Source organism: Balaenoptera borealis (assembly GCF_965194805.1).
Source record: "Balaenoptera borealis genome assembly, chromosome: 15".
Taxonomy (NCBI): Eukaryota; Metazoa; Chordata; class Mammalia; order Artiodactyla; family Balaenopteridae; genus Balaenoptera; species Balaenoptera borealis.
In genome coordinates this window covers 91,344,755-91,364,397 of record NC_138871.1, presented here as the reverse complement: position 1 = coordinate 91,364,397, position 19,643 = coordinate 91,344,755, and the positions used below count along the sequence as shown (strand labels likewise).

The following is a 19,643-nucleotide window of genomic DNA, read 5'->3' as shown; positions in this document are numbered from 1 at the left end:
AGTTTGCCAGTTCTTTGTCAGTTGAAACCTACTATCGAGCCTCTCTAGTAAAATTTTTTTCCATTATTATACGTTTTCACCCTAATACACTCATTTGCTTCCTTTTGTAGCTACTGTCTCTTTACTGACATTCTGTATGTAAAGTGACGTTGTCATTGTACCTTTACTTCTTTAAGCAAGATTTCCTCTAGTTTCTTGGACATGTTTATAATGACTGTTTTGAAGTCTTTCTGCTTGATGTGACGTCTGGTCACCTCGCAGACACCTTCCGTGCCTGCTTTTCCCCAGGCCGCGCGTCGCACTGTCCTGTCTCCAGCAGCTCCGGGTGCAGGTCCTCCCCCCACACCCCTACCTGCGGTTTCTTATCTGTTTATTGTTTAGTGACCGGCTGGATCATTTTAGTGAAGTCTGGGCACCGCTGTCCCCCAAGTCCTGTTAAGCCTGAGGTTGGTTTCTTTCTGTGACCACACCCGGCTGTTAAACTTCACTCATTTCCAGCTGATTGGTCTGTTATTTTCAGCAAAGCTTTGTGGTGTAAATGGATTGGATCGGCAGAATATTCCAGTCAAATCTGGGTTCCTTTGAAGCACTAGCTCCTGGGGTCGGTGTCTGAGATTTGTTCTGACCCCAGGAGAGCTCCTTCCAGCTGTTTTATTCCCAGGTTTTCTCCTGAAAACTAGCCGGCCAACAGTTCAGCCTGTGTTCGTTTAATTTATGAAACTCTTTCTAATTGCCTTTCACCGAAACTTCCACTGTTTTTGAAGTGCCCATGACCTTGAACTTCTCCATGTTCTACTGCAAATGAAGTCACTTCCTGTGGAAATTGACCAGGAGCTGTAGGTTTTGTGGCCTGTCCCTCACCCCCTCCCCAGGTAAAATTTCTGAGCCAGGGCTCTGGCGCAGGGTGCGGGGACAATGACACGCTTGTCTGTAAATGAACCTTATGTTCTGATTCAAGCAGTGCTGATTAGGGTGGGAATGACACCTAGTCAGCGATATCTGCTTATAAAAAAGACAGAAGGATTGTTTAATCAGAGAAACTCTGGGTGGTAGATTTGGCCCAAGAACATGCAGGGCTGTTTTATAATGTCTATACTTCCTTCTCCCGCTCTTGTATCCTTTCCCGTATGAAACCATGATTGAACCCACATCTGAAAGACTATTAAAACATACTTTAGCGCGAACCTTGTTTAGAAAAAGTTTGTTTTGTTATTTTTAGCCTTTCAGTTGTCTTCTTAAGGACATGGAGATATAAGCTGCATGGGTTAGTGTGCATTTTTCTTAAGAGAAAACGAACAGACCAGACGTGTAAGTGACATTCTTTTTTTGTAACGGTTGTGTTAGTCAGTTCAGGCTGCCTTAGCAAAACACCAGATGGGGAGCAGGGGGCGGGATGGCGCTTAAACAACAGCAATTTATTTTCTCACAGTTCTGGAGGCTGGAAGTCCAAGATCAAAGTTCCAGAGGGTTGTGTCTGGTGAGTGCTCTTTTCCTGGCTCGCTGATGGCTGTCTTCTCACTGTGTCCTCACATGGAACAGAGTTCTGGGGCCTCTTCTTATAGGGACCCCAGTCCTGTTGGATCAGGCCCACCCTTCTGACCTCGCTTAAGCTTCTTTCCTTAGAGGTCCCATCTCCAAATAGACCCACACTGGGGACTAGGGCTTTAACATGTAGGTTTTGGGGAATACACACATCAGTCTATAGCAATAATTATATGGAAATTATCTCTGGAAAAAAAGGCTTGCATGATAGGGGAGAAGTACTGAATTAGAGACAGTGATGTCGCCGTTATGAATAATTTACCATGGGTGGGTTTGTGGCAGGTTGATTCTCATGGTTAAAAATAAAGGAGAACCAACTTCTTCCAAAGCTCTGTTGTAAATCAGAAGTATACGTGTGGTCCTAAAATACCATCGACGCTGAGGAATGGTGGTGTTTGACCTGCTCCATCATCACTGGGTCAGGAGCCTTCAGTACCATGATAAGTGGTCTCCGAAAGAATCACTGCTAAGGACCCCAGAAAACAGTAACTCCAGCACTGCTCTAAGAGCAAGTGTATTTCCTACAGGAGCTGCCTTTCATGTGTTTATTAAATTAGAAATAGGGATTTCAGCGTTTTGAACTTAATTTCAGTAAACCTACCTAAGATACGGAGACGGGTTAGGCTGTGCCCACGGCTGTGAGCTGTGCTTCCCGCGGTGACTGCAGGTCGGTGCTGAGCAGGGCTGAGTGGGCGCCGCCTTCTCCCGGTCCTGGGGCATCGGATCCCAGGGCCCTCCTTCCAGCATCTCCTGTCGTCCTCCTGCAGGTCCAGTGCATTTGAGGTGCAGGCCCTGGATGGGGCGAGCTCGGGAATCCTTTGGTTTTACACCGCCCAGGAGAGCGCCGACTGGCTGAGGGCCGTGTCTGCCAACATCAGCGACCTGACGCTGCAAAATGTGAGCACGGAGACTTTCCACTGTCCCTGTTTTTGCTTTTTAATCCACGAAAATAATTATGATTTTTTGTTATTTATGATGAATCCTAAAACAGTTGGTAATAACATTAAACAGAAGAACATGTACTTTTTTTTCAACATAACAAAGCTTTGACTAAAAAAGTTAAAGATTAAGTCATCTAAAAGTTTCCTGGTATAAGAGTGTAGACTGAATCAAACCTCTGGACACTTCACCGCTGGTTCTCTCTCTCCCTCTCTTCCTTTCCACGCACCTACACAGAAGTATTTGTGTGCATGTAATTTTATATATACTCTATCCAAATGCATTGATGTAATGTGACGTTTTTATTTGGGGAACCCAATTGGGTTAAAGATGTAATTCTCCAAAACATTAAGGAAACTTATAAAGAGGCACCTCCACCACAAATATCCCTTCTCAGTGGCTCACCGCAGGCACCCAGGAAAGAGAAAGCGCTCTGTCTCTGTCTCTGATCTGTTTGATGATCAAGGTCAATATGAAACTTCAAAATGAAACAATAAAACCAGATGGGGTGAGAGTAAAACATGAATGAAGTACTCAGGTCCCTAAAGCAACCGCTGTATCCGGGCAGTAAGTTGATGGCCACAGCTGCGGGAGGCTCGTGCAGGGACCAGCCCTTGGCCCGAGGAGGCCGTGGACCGGTTCCTTGTTCTCAGTGCCTGCGGGTGACTTGCCCCGTCGTCCACATTTGCACCCCAGGGCCTGCTCTGGCCCAGGGCAGCTGGTGGCAGGAGGCGCCCGGGGGTCTGGATGCACACGGCGTAGCCAGCCAGCCTCAGGCCCCGCGGCAGCTCTGTTCTTCCTCTCACACCTGCCTCCTTCCTGGAAACTACTATACAGAGGTCGCCTGAGCACTTTGAAATATCAGGGAAGCAGCAATGTGAGATTTCTATTCCAAAGACCTCAGAGGCTCTCAGCTACATAGGAGGTACCAGACCCTCTCTAAGACCTCAGTTTTCCAACTTGACATTTTGAATTCCAAAGGTATCTGGATGGATAAAAGGAAGAGAAAAAACCAGGTGGTGGTAGCTTGATATTGGCAGAAATGCATGGTTCTAGATGAATCTCACACATTGTAGCTACTGGGCAGAGCAGAGGGAAGGAAACGCAAACGCCTTAGGACCGGAATTGTGGATTCAAAGCCACTTTCCAACTGGGTAGTCTTGACCTTGTTATTATTCTGGACGTTCATTCCTCACTGGTTAAATTCTGCAGGATTGCTGGGAGAATCAAGGGAGGAGGAGCAAATGTGAACTGTGAAAACTATAATCACCTAAGAGCATGTAGTACAGAAATCATTTTCCCCAGTGTTTTCAGACGTGGAAATTTAAGCAGCCGCTGCCCCAGAGCTTCGCTTAGTAACGAGCTGATGCTTGAAACACAGCGTCTGTATTGCTAGTCCTGGGTTTTCTGTTATGCGAGTCGTTGCCAGACATCTGTACGTGCTCTGGTTTGGTTTTCAGGTAAGAAATACCTCATAAAGGAAACGTTTCATGCAGGGACACTTCATGCAGCTAATTAAATTCAGTTGCCAGTTAGGTTGAAAAATTATGACATCAATACACTTGTCATACTGACTCCTTGCTTCCCTCTCTCTACAGATGAAAATGGCAAATAAATGCTGTTCTCCTTGTGACCAGGTAGGATTTGGGTTTTGTGTTGATTATACAATGTCCCCGAAGGGAGCCTCTTTCTGTTTTTGAGATTTGGTTTGGAAATTTTGACAGGAAAGCATTAGCACATCGGACTGAAGTCAGGACGCTCACCCTCAGGGTTAACTCCAGAAAGCTACTCGTTTGTCCTGGAAATAGTGTAGAAGGAATCGTTCTCCTGAGTGCTCCCGTGGTATCAGTGATCTATCGGCAGTTACATTTTCTAAGGAACCGTGATTAAATGATAACCTAGATATGATTGTTTAAGCTGAGAGGGGTTTGACGGCTGAGACACACCTGTGTAATTTGGAGCCTTCAGCGTCGTGTGATTTTCTTAGATCACGGCCTCGTTCGGGAAGTTTCACTTTGGGAGGCTTTGGGCAGCTGCTATTGCAGGTGGGAAGGAAGCACCCCACCCTTGCGCCCCGTGCTGGCCTTTACTCACCGTGAGGCCACGTGTTCTGATGGTGGTAGCCCTGCGTCTTCAGGAGCCCTCGGCTCATTCCTTCCAAGAGCAAAGGCCAACCTGTAATATGCCCAGTTTTCTAATTCAAGGACTGCTCATTTACTAGGTCTGTAAGCACTTAGCTGTGTATCAGGTAACTACACTTTGAAGTCACTACATTATTTTTCTGTTTCCTTTTTGATAAAGTCATAGTTCAAGCTGTAAGTGTGAACTTTTTAAAATGTAGAGCTTCTTAGCTTTCTGGTTGTGTCTTTCATAGGTCTGAGACAGTACATGTTGTAGGCTCAAGTTAAGCAAACTAAAGGAATGTGTTCAGTTTGCTTTAAATAGCACTTAGAGACGCTCTTTACATAGTGCTGAGAGAGAAAATTTGCATTAAAATGGAAGGCATTCAGGTGAGTAAGTACCTGCCAATCAAATGTTTCCTGAAAAAAATAGGAAATTAGGACCATGTTTTAAGTTAAACCCCTCTAGTCAACATTTTTAAATTAGATAAGAAACACTAAGAAAGGTTCTTCTAACTTTTATTTGTTGTAATGTTTTTCTAAATTTATGAACAGCTATTTTTGTTTACATAGCTAAATGAGGGTGTTTAGCTATTTAATGAGTAATAGTCCCATAAATGTCTTCAAATTAACGTAGGACTCATTTCATATTCTTACACATAGAATACAGCTTTTCTGCTGTGCTTAGTGTTTCTAAGACAGAAGTTTCTCTTGGACTTTTCCCCTGAGGACACACCTCCCCGTAGTTCACACTTAAAGCCTGTCTTCTCTGGATTTATTTACCAAAGCTGGTGGGACAATAGACCAAATTGGTGTTTTTGTCTCCAAGAATAATTTGCCATTTGAAATTGGATTTCTGTTGGCACAAGCAAAACTAGCAAAGTGTCCCGGGGGATCCTTTTTGTCGTGAATCAGAGACTCTTCCAAGACTGATACCAAAAATCGGCCTCTGTACACGGGCACCGAACTGAATCTCAGAGACAGAGTTTGGGTAAAGTAGGAAAGAAGAGCTTTATTGCTTTGCCTGGCAAAGCGTGCCGCAGTGGGCTAATGCCCTCAGAACTGTGTGTCCTGACCTGGAGGGGGCAGTGAGGAGTCTTATAGTCAAGAGGCAGGGCTGTTGGTAAGGACGAGGGTGCCTGCAGGGCTTGCATTCCTTCAATCCAGAGATCATCTGGCGTCAGGTGGTCTGTGACGGGCTCCTGTGGTTCTCAAGGTTTCCGAACTATGACCTTCTCTCTGGAATGAAGAATACTAACATCTTCTATTTGGTGGAGGTTTTAGTTCTGCAGAGGAGCTCAAAGACATTGTTCTGTGTATCCCTGGAGGGAGAACCAGGGCCCTGCCCCGAGGCTGCACTATTGTTTCCTGACTGCTCCTCCCTTGTCTCTGCAGACCCTCCCTTCCCTGATTAGCAGCTGTTTGAACCTGCCCGTTGGAACGCAGGGAAGGTCGTGGGGGCTGAATGCAGCCTATTTCCTACAAACAGGAAACAGGGAGCACAGACAGGCTTCCATGCCCAGGAGCCCCACGGGCCGTGCTCCGTGTCAGGACCACAGGGGAGAGCACCCTGCAGGTGGAGCCCTTCTTCAGCTTCTCCATGTCCTGCCACAGAGGGGAGTCGCCCTGTCCCCGACTTCCCAAACAGATCATGCACGGTCAGTGGTTTGGGAACAGTCACGCGCAGGCACACGAGAATGCCCATTACACTGAGACTTGAGCGGCTTTCACAGCACTTGAACTTGACGCATTTGGAGCGCACTCTGCGTTTTTGCGGCTGTTCGTGACTGCCTGGCCGGCTGGAAAGAACACTAGTCTGGAAACCAAAGCGTGTTTTGTTTTGTTTTGAAATTTAACTCCTCTATCACTGAATCACAAGAGAGAATCAAGAAGTAAGGTTCAGGGAAAGTTAAAACTATCTGAGGAGCAAAACGCCCAACACAAAGACATGAAATGAATTATGGTTCAAAGGCCTCCGAGGCAGTGGAGTGATTTCGCTTTGGTTTTATCTTAGTGAAATTTTGTCACATATGAAGCCACGTTTGTGTGATGTCAGTCTCGGTGGCCTTAGGTGAATCAAACCTGGATACTAATCCCACCTGATCCCTTGTCTGGTGGTGCAGTTGGAACACATTAACACCTGAGCCCTAGTTTCTTAATCTATAAGACAAGAAAGTTGCAAAGGGTAATCGAAAGTCTTTTTTTAACCTTAAAATTTCTATATAACTTTGAATTTACTTAAGGGCTTGAATTTGTTTATCTGGAAAGAAACATCAGAGACAGGCCTCACTATGATGTGAGGTTGTAAAAGAACTAACCCCTGCCCCAATTTGCCGAGTCTTCAGTAGAGGATGCTTTCACATTTTCTCCAAAAACTAAACATTTTGTATGCATTATAGGAGTTTAGATTTATGGTGTTGGGCCCTATTTAAAAACAGGAAGGATTTTTTTCTCATTTTGAACAATTGTTTATTTTGGTATGTAGCGAAACATAATATTGAATAAATAAAAAAGTAAAGATATTGACAACCACTGAAATTGACAAAAACCAAAGAAAACAGAATTAGAAGGATAATACAAAAGGCATAAGTATAGATTTTTAGACTCATATCTGGTAAGTAAAATGACTATTATTTGTCATTCAAACTGGGACACTTCTTTCTGGGATGGAGACTGACCTAAAAGTAATACTAAGACAACAGGAGTAACTTTAGGATCATTCCAGGAAAACCAGGACATGTGTTCACCCTGCGAAAACAGCAAGAATCTATTTTCCAAAATAAATTTCTTCCCGAAAACCTGAATTAAAGGAAATATGGGTACCTTAATCACCAAATCCAAAAGAGGCTTAAATAATTCAAGTTATTCTAGCTTTTTCTGTGAAAAGGAACAGAGCAGTTGTACAATTATTATCTGACGGACAGGTACGTGTTCATAAAATTATAATATACATTTCTTGGATTATGTAATAAGCCATAGAAAATTCATAATGTAAAATTTAAAATTAGCTTCCCTTAAAATTATTTATGAACTGCATATACCTAAAAAAGATTCATAAAGCAGCCAGTGTTTCCAGTGATAGCTAAGCGACAACTTATTTCTTTGCTAATTAATATAGGCAGAATTAAATTACATATGGAATTTCATTAACTTCACATCTGATTTATAGACGTTTCAGGTTATTAACAATCTGTATGTTTCCATCTTGGCCAGAAAAGGAGTTCCTAGTTCGCTTCTCAATATGTAACTCCTGTTGGATGCTGTGCCCAGCACTGTATTAACCAGATGTGGGAAGGAGAAGCAGCAAAATAAGACACTGCCCCAGCCCTGGAGGAGGAGGAAGATGGCAGGACCGAGGAGGGGTGGGCTCCACAACCAGTGTCTGTGTCTCCGGAGAAACAGGGCAACGCTCAGGCTGAGTGAGAATCAGATGGAAAACCTATCCCTTGACAAATTGTCCTCACAAAAGAACGCTTGCTGCTGCTGTGCTAGAAAAAGAATCCCAGCTTCTCCATTTCAGCCTAGAAGTTACACTTTCAGCTTTCTACTCACCCTTGACCAGTCTATAATGTGAATCTAATCTACCCATCCATCCATCATATCTATCTACCTCTCTACCTATCTATCATCTATCTATCTACCTATCTATCATCTATCTAGCTAGCTATCTATCATCTATTTATCTATCTATATCTATCTATCTACCTATCATCTATCTATCATCTAACTATCTATCATCTGTCATCTCTCTATCATCTAGCTAGCTACCTATCATCTATCTATCTATATCTATCTATCTATCATCTAACTATCATCTATCATCTATATATCTTATCATCTATCTTATCATTAGCTACCTATCGTTTAACTATCATCTATCTATATTTCCATGTCTGTGTGTATTACAGCCCTGTCTTAAATTAAGCTCCTACGTATCAGGTTCCAGTATATCATTCATCCCTTGTGGAATCTACATTGCAGTCTATGACTAAGTATTTCATGCAGAGAAAGAGGACCATGGGAGACTTGTCAGCATTTGAATATATGATGAAAAAATAAAGGAAAAACCAGCAGAGTTTGCCTTCCCTACAGCCCCCTTTGAGACCCAAAGCTGAAGCTTGGTCTCTTAGGAGTTCTTGGCAGAGAAAATAATGTGTTTACAGGTTTTAGGGACCCTCACGCCATATTGCTAGAGACCTGCCGAGGGCTGTTTTCTTTCCATTACTTAGTTTTTCATCCGGATGGCAATTATTTTTTATTCCTACCAGCCCTTGCTAGCTTAGTAGTTTGAAAAGTATCTTGGTAAGATTCCTGGTAATAGATATAGTATCAAAGCAGATTGTTGAGCTTGCTGCTGACTTAAAAATGTGCAATAATTTAGAATTTAAACAATTTCCTATGTTTTCTAGAAATGCTGGTTCCACACTTGGAGGGTAATCAGTAAAACAAAAGGTTTCCAGTCCTCCAACCTGATGGATACAATAAGCAGGTCCTCCCTGCTGTGATTATTTAACTTCCCATAAAGTCACAGGTAGTGATAGATGAAGAGCCACACATGGTTTCTTTCAAGAAATTTTTAGGGGACGAGCCCTCCCTGCCAGTCCTGCGGGTGTGGAGTAGATACAGTTAAACACAGGTCTCGTCCTCAGAGAGCACGTGGTCTAATGCAGACCCAGAGGGAAGCAGTGTGAGAGCCCCAGAAAAGACAGCCCTGATCCTGCTTGGAGATGCCGAGAGGATGTGACATCACGTGATGCTGAGTATCGCCGAGCAAACGGCTGCACCTGCCCTCAAAACAGGCGTGTGCAGTGACATCCGTCCCCTTCTGAGGATAAGGACGTGGAACACAGAGCCCCTGATGGGCTTGATGTAGCCTGACGTCCAGAGCTCCTGCCCCTGGAGCTGCTTTCACTGAGTGTCACCTGTGGTCCCCACCCCACTACTGAGAAGGCAACCCTCTCAGAAATAGGGTAACGGGGTGAATATTGTCCAGAACCACAGGATGTCTCATGAGCGCTGATAAACGTATACTAAGAAAAAAATACACCCATGCTGCTAACCGTGCCGTTTGAGACCTACAGTGATGACTGGCTTGTAAAACGTTACCAAACACCCACTGCCTCTGGCTGATGCTCAGCAAGATGGTCTTGTACTAACTTAGAGTAACTAGGACGGCCTCTTAATGCCACGCGTCCAGTCTGCATGGAACAGAGGCTGATCTCTGAACAAATCCCTGTTTTTCACTGTGTAAAACTCAATCCAGTTGCAATTCATTGTTTTTAGTAACTGTGCTTAAAATGAATCCTGTCTTATATAAACTATACAAATCACTGTGCTCGTGCGGTGGTGAGTGTGGAATTCACAACCACCCATTGAATTTGTGTTAATTTTAGAACATCAAGGAGCTGCTGAACTAGCTAGAGAAAATGAAATGTTTCTTCCCCAAAATATGCAGAGAACTCTTAAGACTCAGCAGTAAGAAAACAAATAACCCGATTAAAATGAAGCGTGTTTTAATCGTGGAAATTGAGCACGTCTTACGATTTACAGCAGTATTAATGCTAGTGTTATAATGAACAAAAGTGTATCTGTGTGATCCTACCAGACAAAAAGGGGAAAAGTCAATCAGACATTTTTAAGCAACGTGTGTAATCAGTTTCACATCCACAAGACATTCAAGGACTCAGTCCTATCTGGGTGGTTTCCGCAGAGTTCTAATTCCATCCGAGCCGTGTGTTACTTGCCTCCTGCCTGCTAGTACTTTGGGAGGGAGTTTTCTGTGGTACAGCCTTAAATTCCCAAAATTACCATGTGAGAGAATCCTAGTCCCATTTTATGATGAGAAAACGGACCCGGAAACATTAAATAAGTCCAAGGACACATGAAATAAGGTTGTCTTGTATACTAATATTAAAACTCTCTGTTATAACATTCAAACCGTATCACATTGATGTGACCCTAAGCCTTCACGAGACAATAGCTAAACCGAGAGGGAAAAGACAAGTCCATGAGCCAGTGGAATATTCGGGTTACTTTGCGAAGCTCTGTGTGCCTGGGACACTGGTGCCCTCGACAACTTCTGTGAAACACCGTGACTGGTTAGCTGTGGCTACCACCCTCCGGAGAATGACACACTTTCATTTTCTCTTTTCCATCGCCAGGAACACTGTGAAAATAGGATTTTTGTAAAATTTCACCTGGCATCTTGACCTGGGAAGTCTTTCACCAGGCGTGAGTGAAAGCTCTCAGTGATTTAGCCAGTAAAAATGGAAAGGAAATGACCTACCTTGAGCCCCCGCGGCTCGAGTCACTTCACGCGGCTGCCGTGAGGGCGCTTCCCGAGGGCTGCGGTCCCCAGACCTGGAGGGCAGCCCCCTTCAGACAGCCCAGAGGACTGTTCATCCCCTAAAGCCCTCGGCCTGTCTATGATAGTTTACTACTAATTTTGTTTAAATGTGCAAAGTACGTGTCACATTACAATTTTAGCTGAGACAACACAGGGATTTTACCTTAGAACTAGTTTAAATTCATGCACTCAATTTTTAAATTGTACTACTATTTCCATTAACTTTTTAACCATATTCTGATTTGTTATAGTTTGCATTTTGTGTCACTAGATAGTCAGTGCCAGTTGTGGGAATCTAATATTGTTGTATTATTTTCACTGTTGTTAGGAAGTTGAACTATAAAGAAACAATCATTTCTCCCACGTGTATTAACGATATATTTACTACAGAAAAGGAAAATATAATAGTTGCTTTTGCAACCTCATAGACAGATTACAAATACTAACCCCTGATAGGATGTAATTAAATACTGTGGTTGTAAAAATCTACATATGGGAGGCACAGCTGTGAGGTAGCTGAGACGTCCAGCATTGGCCCAAACTAAGAGAACTCAGAAGCTCATATTTCGAGCCCGGCCCAGTGCAGAAGTCTGGACGTTTGACCCCAGATGTTACACATTTTTGTGGCGTCCACTTGATTGGAGGTTGGACATGGCTGAGGGCTCCCCCGTCCCTGTCTGCGGCCTGTGGTGTGTTGCTTGTTCTCTCCACCCCGGTGGCCCTGTGCTTCTCCTAAGGCCTGGTTGTTAATTCTGAAGGTTTTGCTCCGCAGGTCGTCCACATGGGGTGGGTCAGCGAGAGACTGGGAGGGGCCGGCTGCTCTCAAACCTTCAGATCCAAGTTCCTGGCCCTGAAGGGCTCGTCCTTCTACATCTTCACCTCTCCTCCGGTAAGCAGGCCTCCGGGAGTCTGGGAGGGATCTGATCTAGCGCTTGGAAGAGGCCAGAGAGGGTGCACGACCAGCCGGCCGGCCTCCTCCGCCCCTACGTACGCGGATGGATAGGGCTCCTGTGTGCACCTGCTGGCTTTTCTTACTCTAAATCCGTAAATCAACCAGTCCATGGTTTTCCTTCCATCGAACAGCCGTTAAGACATTAGAGTTTTTTCCTGCTTAAAATATCAGCTGACTGGGACGTGGGGATGTAAAGGCTTAGATGTCTTAGAGCATCAAGTATATAGCTGAAGAATCCAAAAAACAAACAAAATAGAAGAAAACCCTTCTATTAAGACATTTCTAATTTAATGGTCAGATAATGAAACTTAAAAAGCTATTTTTCCCTCATATCTTCCAAGTTTTATAAAAATAAACAGCCTGATTTAGTAGGGCCCATAATAGAAATTTAATGGTGAATGCTACAGTTTACAATTTATTTTCTAATTCCTACCAGCACCATTCTCCCAAAACTGACCAAAGATAATGTGTGTGCCCTGCCTCCAAGTTTGTCAATTAAAGCAATTCCACTTTCTGTGAGTCCAAACATCGGAGCTGCAAACAAGCAGCAAAACCTGATAGCTTCAGGCATCTAGAAAGTTAGATGCCATTTACCTACAATGTTGTTACTTTTCTGCCATTAAAAATAAATAAAAGGATTTCCTTCCTTTTAAGGCTGAATGCTATGCCATTGTCTGCACACAGCACATTTTCTTTATCCACCCATCCATCAGTGGACACTGTGATTACGTCGTGTCCTGTCTGCTGTGAATGGTACTGGGATGAACATGCGGGTGCAGGGATCTTGAGGCTCAGATTTCATTTCCTTTGGATAAATATCCAGAAGTGGGATTGCTGGATCATATGGCAGTTCTGTGTTGAATCTCTTTGAGGAACTTCCATACCATCTCCACAGTGGCTGCACCATTTTACATTCTCACCAGCAGTGCACGAGGGTTCCCTTTGCTCACACCCCCACAGCACTTGTCCTCTCTGACTTTGGAGGGATGGATGCGTTTATGGCAAACACGGGGGTGATGGTTTCTTGGGTGTTTTCTCATCTTCAGATTCATCAAGTTGTATACATTAAATTTGTATAGCTTTCTGAACGTCAATCATACCTCAATAAATGGTTTAAGAAAAGATTGACAGAGAACCTGCCCACAGGGTAGGAGGATTCCTACGTACCCTCCCTCCGGGTTTCTGAGGGCTGACCCCGTACAGAACTGTGGTCTGTTTGCTGAAACTGAAGGATTATCAGTGACACAACACTGGGAACTAAAGCACGGATGCCGTCAGACCTCACCAGTCTTCCCACGGACTTCTTTTCTCTCCCCAACACCCAGGCCAGTATTCCACCAGGGACTCGAGCTTTTCATAAACCAAGGCTGTGAATTTACTGATGCTGGAGGGTTATCTACAGATTTGCATAATAATTGAGTTCTTCTCAAATGCAATAATGTTATTTAGCATTTGTTGCTAAATGTAACTTTCTGTGGTTTTGTCTAACAAAGTAAACATAAGAATAACCACAGATAACCCCGATGGCCTCAATTCTGGCTACAGCAGCGAGTGAGGAGTGACGTAGAAGGCGGCTGGGGCGTGAGTGGTGGATCAGGGAGGGGATCGAGAATCAGTACCGTGAGGCTCCAAGCAGAGGGGCCTCCCGCTGGCCTGTGACAGTTGGGAGAGGAGGAAAGGGTCACCCCACCTGCACCCGATGTACCTGGAAGGAGGGTTCCTCCCCGCAGAACTGGGGTAGACGTGACTGATGTCCCAGGTCACACGCCTGAGAGTTCTCCTAATTTTTCTTTTCTTGTTAATTAACATTCTCAAGGTATAAGTTTTCCCTACATAGTACAACATTCTAAATTACGAGAAATGCTTTAAATATTTAATCAGATTTCTATACCTGTTATAGTGAAAGATGATTTCATCCACTTCCCATGGCAGTTTCAACTTCATGGACAGAAATTCTAATCTGGGGGGCTCAGGGGATCTCCACAGTCACCCATTGGATAATGTCGTCTTTATTAACACCAGGCTTGGCTTGTTTACTTTAAAATCCCAGGGCCAGTCTTCTTGCATCGCTCCGTGTCACCAGCAGCACATCATGCGAATCAATTGCTGACCTCAGCTGCTCGGGTTTGCCTGGAGCAGACCTTCTGCTGCCGTAAATACTGTTCATAGAACTTTGAAATCTGCTCAGCTCTCTGCTCCGGCCTGGCCGAGGGCTGAGTCCTCCCCATGTGCCCCCCTCGGGGCCGGGGTCCCTCCCCACCCGGCTTCCCCGGCACCAGTGAGCAGCTTTCACAATCTGCTTCTCCCTTTCCTTTGGTTTGGCGACAACGTCTTCTACATTACAGGTACTTTAGGCACACACGGGATGCACCGCGTCTTTTCACAGATGCCTGCCCCTCCTGATTCTGGATGCAGCTGGTGGAGGTGCTCAGGTGACCCTCAGATATGGAAAGGGCAGCGCGAGGAACCCTGGTTTCCTCCGTGAACCGAGGTGAACTGGCCCAGTTCTTACCAGTGGATGAAGGTTTGGGTGAATCCCGTGCTGGGCTGGCAGCTGCTCTTTGGATTGCCCGTTAGTGTCTGTGCCCTGGGAGGTTTCGCTTACTTCGCACATGATCCTAGCAAAGCCACTCCACTCCCCTGCCGCCAGACGTGAGCCCCCCGTGGGAGCTCATAGTTACATCTGGCCATCAGCCCCGTATCACGAACGTTCTGGAAATCCGGAGATTGCCGGTTCTGGATTATGTGGGATCCGGCAGCATATTGTCTCTTCTGTGGGGCCCGTTCAGAAGGCGTTTGCAGAAAGCAGATGCTTTGCAGGAAATGCTTGTCTGTCTGTCTATCACTCTCTCTGTCTCTCTGCCCACTCTTCTCTCTGCCCAGGGTCTCCTCCCTTACCTGATTTCTAATTCCTCTGAGACAGAGTTGCATCTCTGGTATGGAGAAAGGGCCGCGTTACCCTGTAGTAAAGAAACACCTGTGAAAGAAGCCAGTCACAAAAGACCACATATTGTATGATTTCATTTATATGAAGTATCTAGAACAGGCAAATCTATAGAAATAGGAAGTAGATTAGTGACGGCCTACGGCTGAGAGGGTGGAGAAGGACGGAGGGTGACAGCTAAAGGGTACAAGATTTCTTTTGGGGATGATGAAAATATTCTAAAATTGACTGTGGTGATAGTTGCACAACTGTGAACATACTAAAAAACATTGAATTGCACAATTTAAAAAAAAGAAAAGAAAAAAGAAACGCCCTCTCATCTTTTCCTATAACTGACATCTCCTTCTCCCAATAAAGACGTTTCCTGGCAGGTGCATCTTTCATTAACTCGCATTCCTAACAGTTTCTGCAGGAGATACTTTCCGCCCCCCCATCTCTTCTCAAGAGTCATCAGCAGCAACATCTTTTGATAATTATAGTTTTGTCGACATCAAAAAAAGAGTGAGGGCTTTTTTATATATTTGGCTCATGCTGTTACTTGTAAAGGAAAAGCAAGACCCCAGGGGAGTCTGGAAGTGATGTCCAGTTTGCAGACCTGTGAGACTGAATGAGCCCCGCGTTCATTTACGGATCACACTGGAGTTAGGGTAGCCGGATGCTAACGTAAATTTTTCACATCCATTCAAGATTGCCTGCTGACAGATTAGGGTCTCAGATCACTGAAATATGAAAACTTTCTTATCCTGAAGAAAGCCTGTAGTTTCACAATGTGATTTTTAGGTGTAAATATAAAACCGTACGTCCCATCAGTATAGCACGTCGCAGCCTCTGAAGCCCTAGAACGCAGCAGAATTTAAGAAGCCCACTGAGACACGCACACAGGTGCAGACCACTCGGTGCCTGTGGCTGTGGTTCCAGCCGGGTGGGGATACCACTGCCGCCCCGGACGGAGCCCCACGGGGGGCACAGTAGTGAGCGCTGGGGGTTCCTGAGCCGGAGACATCTAGGGATGCCCGAAGGAGATTTTCAAGTAGAGTTAGGTACCCTTGTTTCTAGTGCAGGGACGACATCTGTCTGGCAGGATGGAGTTTGGAGGCATCAGTACGAGATGGTCCTTAAGGCTGCGAGACCAGGTGAGCCTCCATGTTCATCTCACTGGATTCTGCGTGGGCACAAGTTGCAGAAGCCATCTGCTTCTCCTGAATCTACATAATTTCTATTTTCCAGGGTAATCAATACTAGTAATGCCCAGGAAGAAGTGAAAGGATGAAGGCAGTAGTACTTATAAATATCCACTCCAAAAATGAGACTGAGTTGACTTATTTGTATACTTCCTGATGTCTTCATATAATTTTTAAATTTCCTTACTAAGTATCACCTATAAACAAGTACAAAGTAAATGGCTACTTGAGAGGTGTTGTGAGATTGAAAGATGGCTTATGGAGAATTTCTCTCTATTAGTAAATGCTACCAACCAATTTGTTTATTTTCCGCTGTCCTTGGAGCTTCTTAGCGTGGCTCCCAGTGAATCTAGCATCACACCGAACATGAAGAAGATGCTCCTTGGTTACTGGCTGGATAGTCTGTAAAGTGAATATTATTTAAATATCTAATATATTTATTAATATAAATATTTAATAATAAGCATTAAAGCTCTGTGGCTGAGCCATGTGATTTGGAAATATCATCAAATCCTCTAAAGAGAATACAGTTGGCCCTTGAGCAATGCAGGATTTAGGGGCTCTGACCCTCCACACAGTGGAAAATTCAGTATAACTTATAATCCACCCTCCTTATATGCAGTTCCTCTGTATCCACGGTTCTGCATCCGCAGATTCAACCAACCTCAGATCACATAGTGTTTGCTACATGCATTTACTGTTGAAAAAAATCCACGTAAAAGTAGACCCATGCAATTCAAACCCGTGCTGTTCAAAGGTCAACTGTATAGAGGAAAAATCAACCCTTTAGATTTTGGGGGGCAGGTGTGGACAGTAAGCCAACAAATCTCAAAACAGTTTGTGATGGAAACCCTCAAATAACAACGAGCAAATTCCACAAGAAGCAAAGACAGACTACATTAGAATCTTTCCAGCCTTTGCAGCTTAAAGGAAGAGGTGGGGTGAGGGATCGTGCATGAGGCCGCGATCCAGGTGCCCACAGAGGCGGAGCCTTCATGCCGTGCACTTGCTACCCCTAGTTCTGCACGGCGAGTTCTCAGGGGTGGACGTTTCCCTGCTGGAGACAGTGTGACGTTGACACTCCATCTCCCAGACTTTTGGAAAGATTTCCAAGAATTCATTCATATCATTTAAGGTAAAAATGGTAGCGGTTCCATTTCTATTTTAATTAAATAAAGAAAACAAGTATGTAAATATTTTCCTATTAAAGTCAAATATTTTGAGAACGTTTGAGTACACAGTGTTAGTACATACAAGAGTTGGGTAGAGATCAGAAAGGTACGAACCACAAAAATTTCCAAAGTCAGAGCATGAAGGCAGGATTCTCATGGCTCTTTTTGGGGGGTGTGTGTGTGTGTGTGTGTGTGTGTGTGTGTGTGTGTGTGTGTGTGTGATGCCATAGTATGTAGTTTAGCACGTACCCAAGGTAACCACATGACAATAATTCACCTTGTAGTTTGCTTTGAGATGAAAAGGCTGTGTATTAAACACAACATATAAAGACATGAAACAGCCTGGGTAACTTTTTTTCAAAGATTTTATTTTTAGAGCAGTTGTAGGATTACAGTAAAATAGAGGGGAAGGCACGGAGATTTCCCTCTACTCCCAGGCCCTACACATCCGTAGCCCTCCCCATCATTAACATCCCCCCAGATGGTACGCGTTTTACCAAGGATGAACCTACATGGACACCTCTTATCACCCAAGTCCACAGTTTCCATTACAACTACTCTTGATATTGCACATTCTATGGGTTTGGACAAATGTGCAATGACGTGTGTCCACCACTGTGGTTTAGAGAGTAGTTTCACTGCCCTAAACATCCTCTTTGATCCACCTATTTGTACCTCCCTACCTACCAACACTAACAACCACTAATCTTTTTACTGTCTGCAGAGTTTTGCCTTTTCCAGAATGTCAGATGGAGTCATACAGAATGTAGCCTTTTCAGACTGACTTCCTTCACTTAATAATATGCATTTAAGTTTCCACCATGTCTTTTCATGACTTGAGAGCTCATTTCTTTTTAGCTCTGAAAAAATATTCCATTCTCTGATGGACCATAGTTTATTTATCCATTCACCTACTGAGGGACATCTTGGTTGCTTCCAGGTTTGGGCAAGTATGAATAAAGCTGCTATAAACATCCATGTTCAGGATTTTGTTTGGACATAAATTTTAATCACCTTTGGGTAAATACCAAGGAGTGTGATTGCTGGATCATATGGGAAGAATATGTTTAGTTTTGTGAGAAACTGTCTTCCGAAGTGGCTGCACAAGTTTGCATCCCCACCAGCCATGACCGAGAGTTCCTGTTGCTCCACATCCCTGCCAGCATTTGGTGCTGTCGGTGTTGGATTTTAGTCATTTTAATAGGTGTGTGGTGGTCTCCCAGTGTTGTTTTAATTTTCATTTCCCTGACAACATATGACATGGAGCACATTTTCATGTGATTATTGACCATCTGTCTGTCTCCTTTGGTGAGGGATCTGTGAAGGTCTTTGGTCCATTTTTACTCAGGTTGTTTTCTTAGTGCTGAGTTTTAAGAGTACTTTGTATATTTTGGTTAACAGTCCTTTATCAGATGTGTCTTTTGTGAGTTTTTTCTCCCAGTCTATGCCTTGTTTTATTCTCTTAACTTTGTCTTTTGCAAAGCATAAGTTTTTAATTTTAATGATGTCCAGCTTTTCTATTATTATTTCATGAGTGGTGCCTTTGGTGTTGTATCTAAAAAGGCATCACCACACCCAAGGTCATCTAGGTTTTCTCCTGGGTTATCTTCTAGGAGTTTTTTATAGTTTTGTATTTTACAGTTAAGTCTGTGATCAATTTTGAGTTACTTTTGGTGAAGGGTGTATGATGTATGTCTAGATTCATTTTCTGTATTTGTATATCCAGTTGTCCCAGCACCATATGTTAGAAAGACTGTCTTTGCTCCCTTGTTTTGCCTTTGTTCCTTGAGCAAAGATCAGATGAGTCTATTCATCTGTTTCTGGGCTCTCCATTCTGTTCCATGGATCTATTTGTCTTTTCTTTCACCAATACCGCACTGTCTTTATAGTAAATCTTATAGTTAGGTGGTCTCTGGCCTCTGACTTTGCTCTTCTCCTTCAAATGTGTTGCCTATTTGGGGTCTTTTGCCTCCGTATAACCTTTAGAATCAGCTTGTCAGTATCCACAAAATAACTTCCTGGGAATTTGATTGGGATTGTGTTGCATCTGTAAATCAAGTTGGGAAGAACTGACATCTTGGCAATGTTGAGTTTTCCTGTCCATGAACGTGGAATATCCCTCCATTTGTTTACTTCTTTGATTTTGTTAATCAAAGAAGTTTTGTGGTTTTCCTCATATACATCCGTATGTTTTTGTTAGACTTATAACTAAGTATTTCATTTTGGGGATATTAATATAAATGGCAATATGTTTTTTTTTTAATTTATTTATTTATTTTTGGCTGTGTTGGGTCTTCGTTTCTGTGCGAGGGCTCTCTCTAGTTGTGGCGAGTGGGGGCCACTCTTCATCGCGGTGCGCGGGCCTCTCACTATCGCGACCTCTCTTGTTGCGGAGCACAGGTTCCAGACGCGCAGGCTCAGCAGCTGTGGCTCACAGGCCTAGTTGC

The 19,643-nt window shown here is 43.9% G+C and overlaps 1 protein-coding gene across 19 annotated transcripts in view; it reads left to right on the top strand.

The window, feature by feature from the left end:
- The window catches only part of SNTG2 (syntrophin gamma 2), a 221,886-nt gene that overhangs the window by 160,454 nt on the left and 41,789 nt on the right, over positions 1 to 19,643 (top strand). For 18 of the 19 annotated variants that reach the window (XR_014234716.1, XR_014234717.1, XR_014234718.1 and 15 more), the window contains 3 exons: positions 2,310 to 2,439; positions 4,080 to 4,118; positions 11,720 to 11,836. Coding sequence is in view for 13 of the 19 variants with exons in the window: in XM_082356518.1 (XP_082212644.1) it covers positions 2,310 to 2,439; positions 4,080 to 4,118; positions 11,720 to 11,836 (286 nt within the window). In the remaining 6 variants the exon portion in view is untranslated. The remainder of the gene's footprint in view (positions 1 to 2,309; positions 2,440 to 4,079; positions 4,119 to 11,719; positions 11,837 to 19,643) is intronic. The other variant, XM_082356520.1, reaches the window with a different exon arrangement.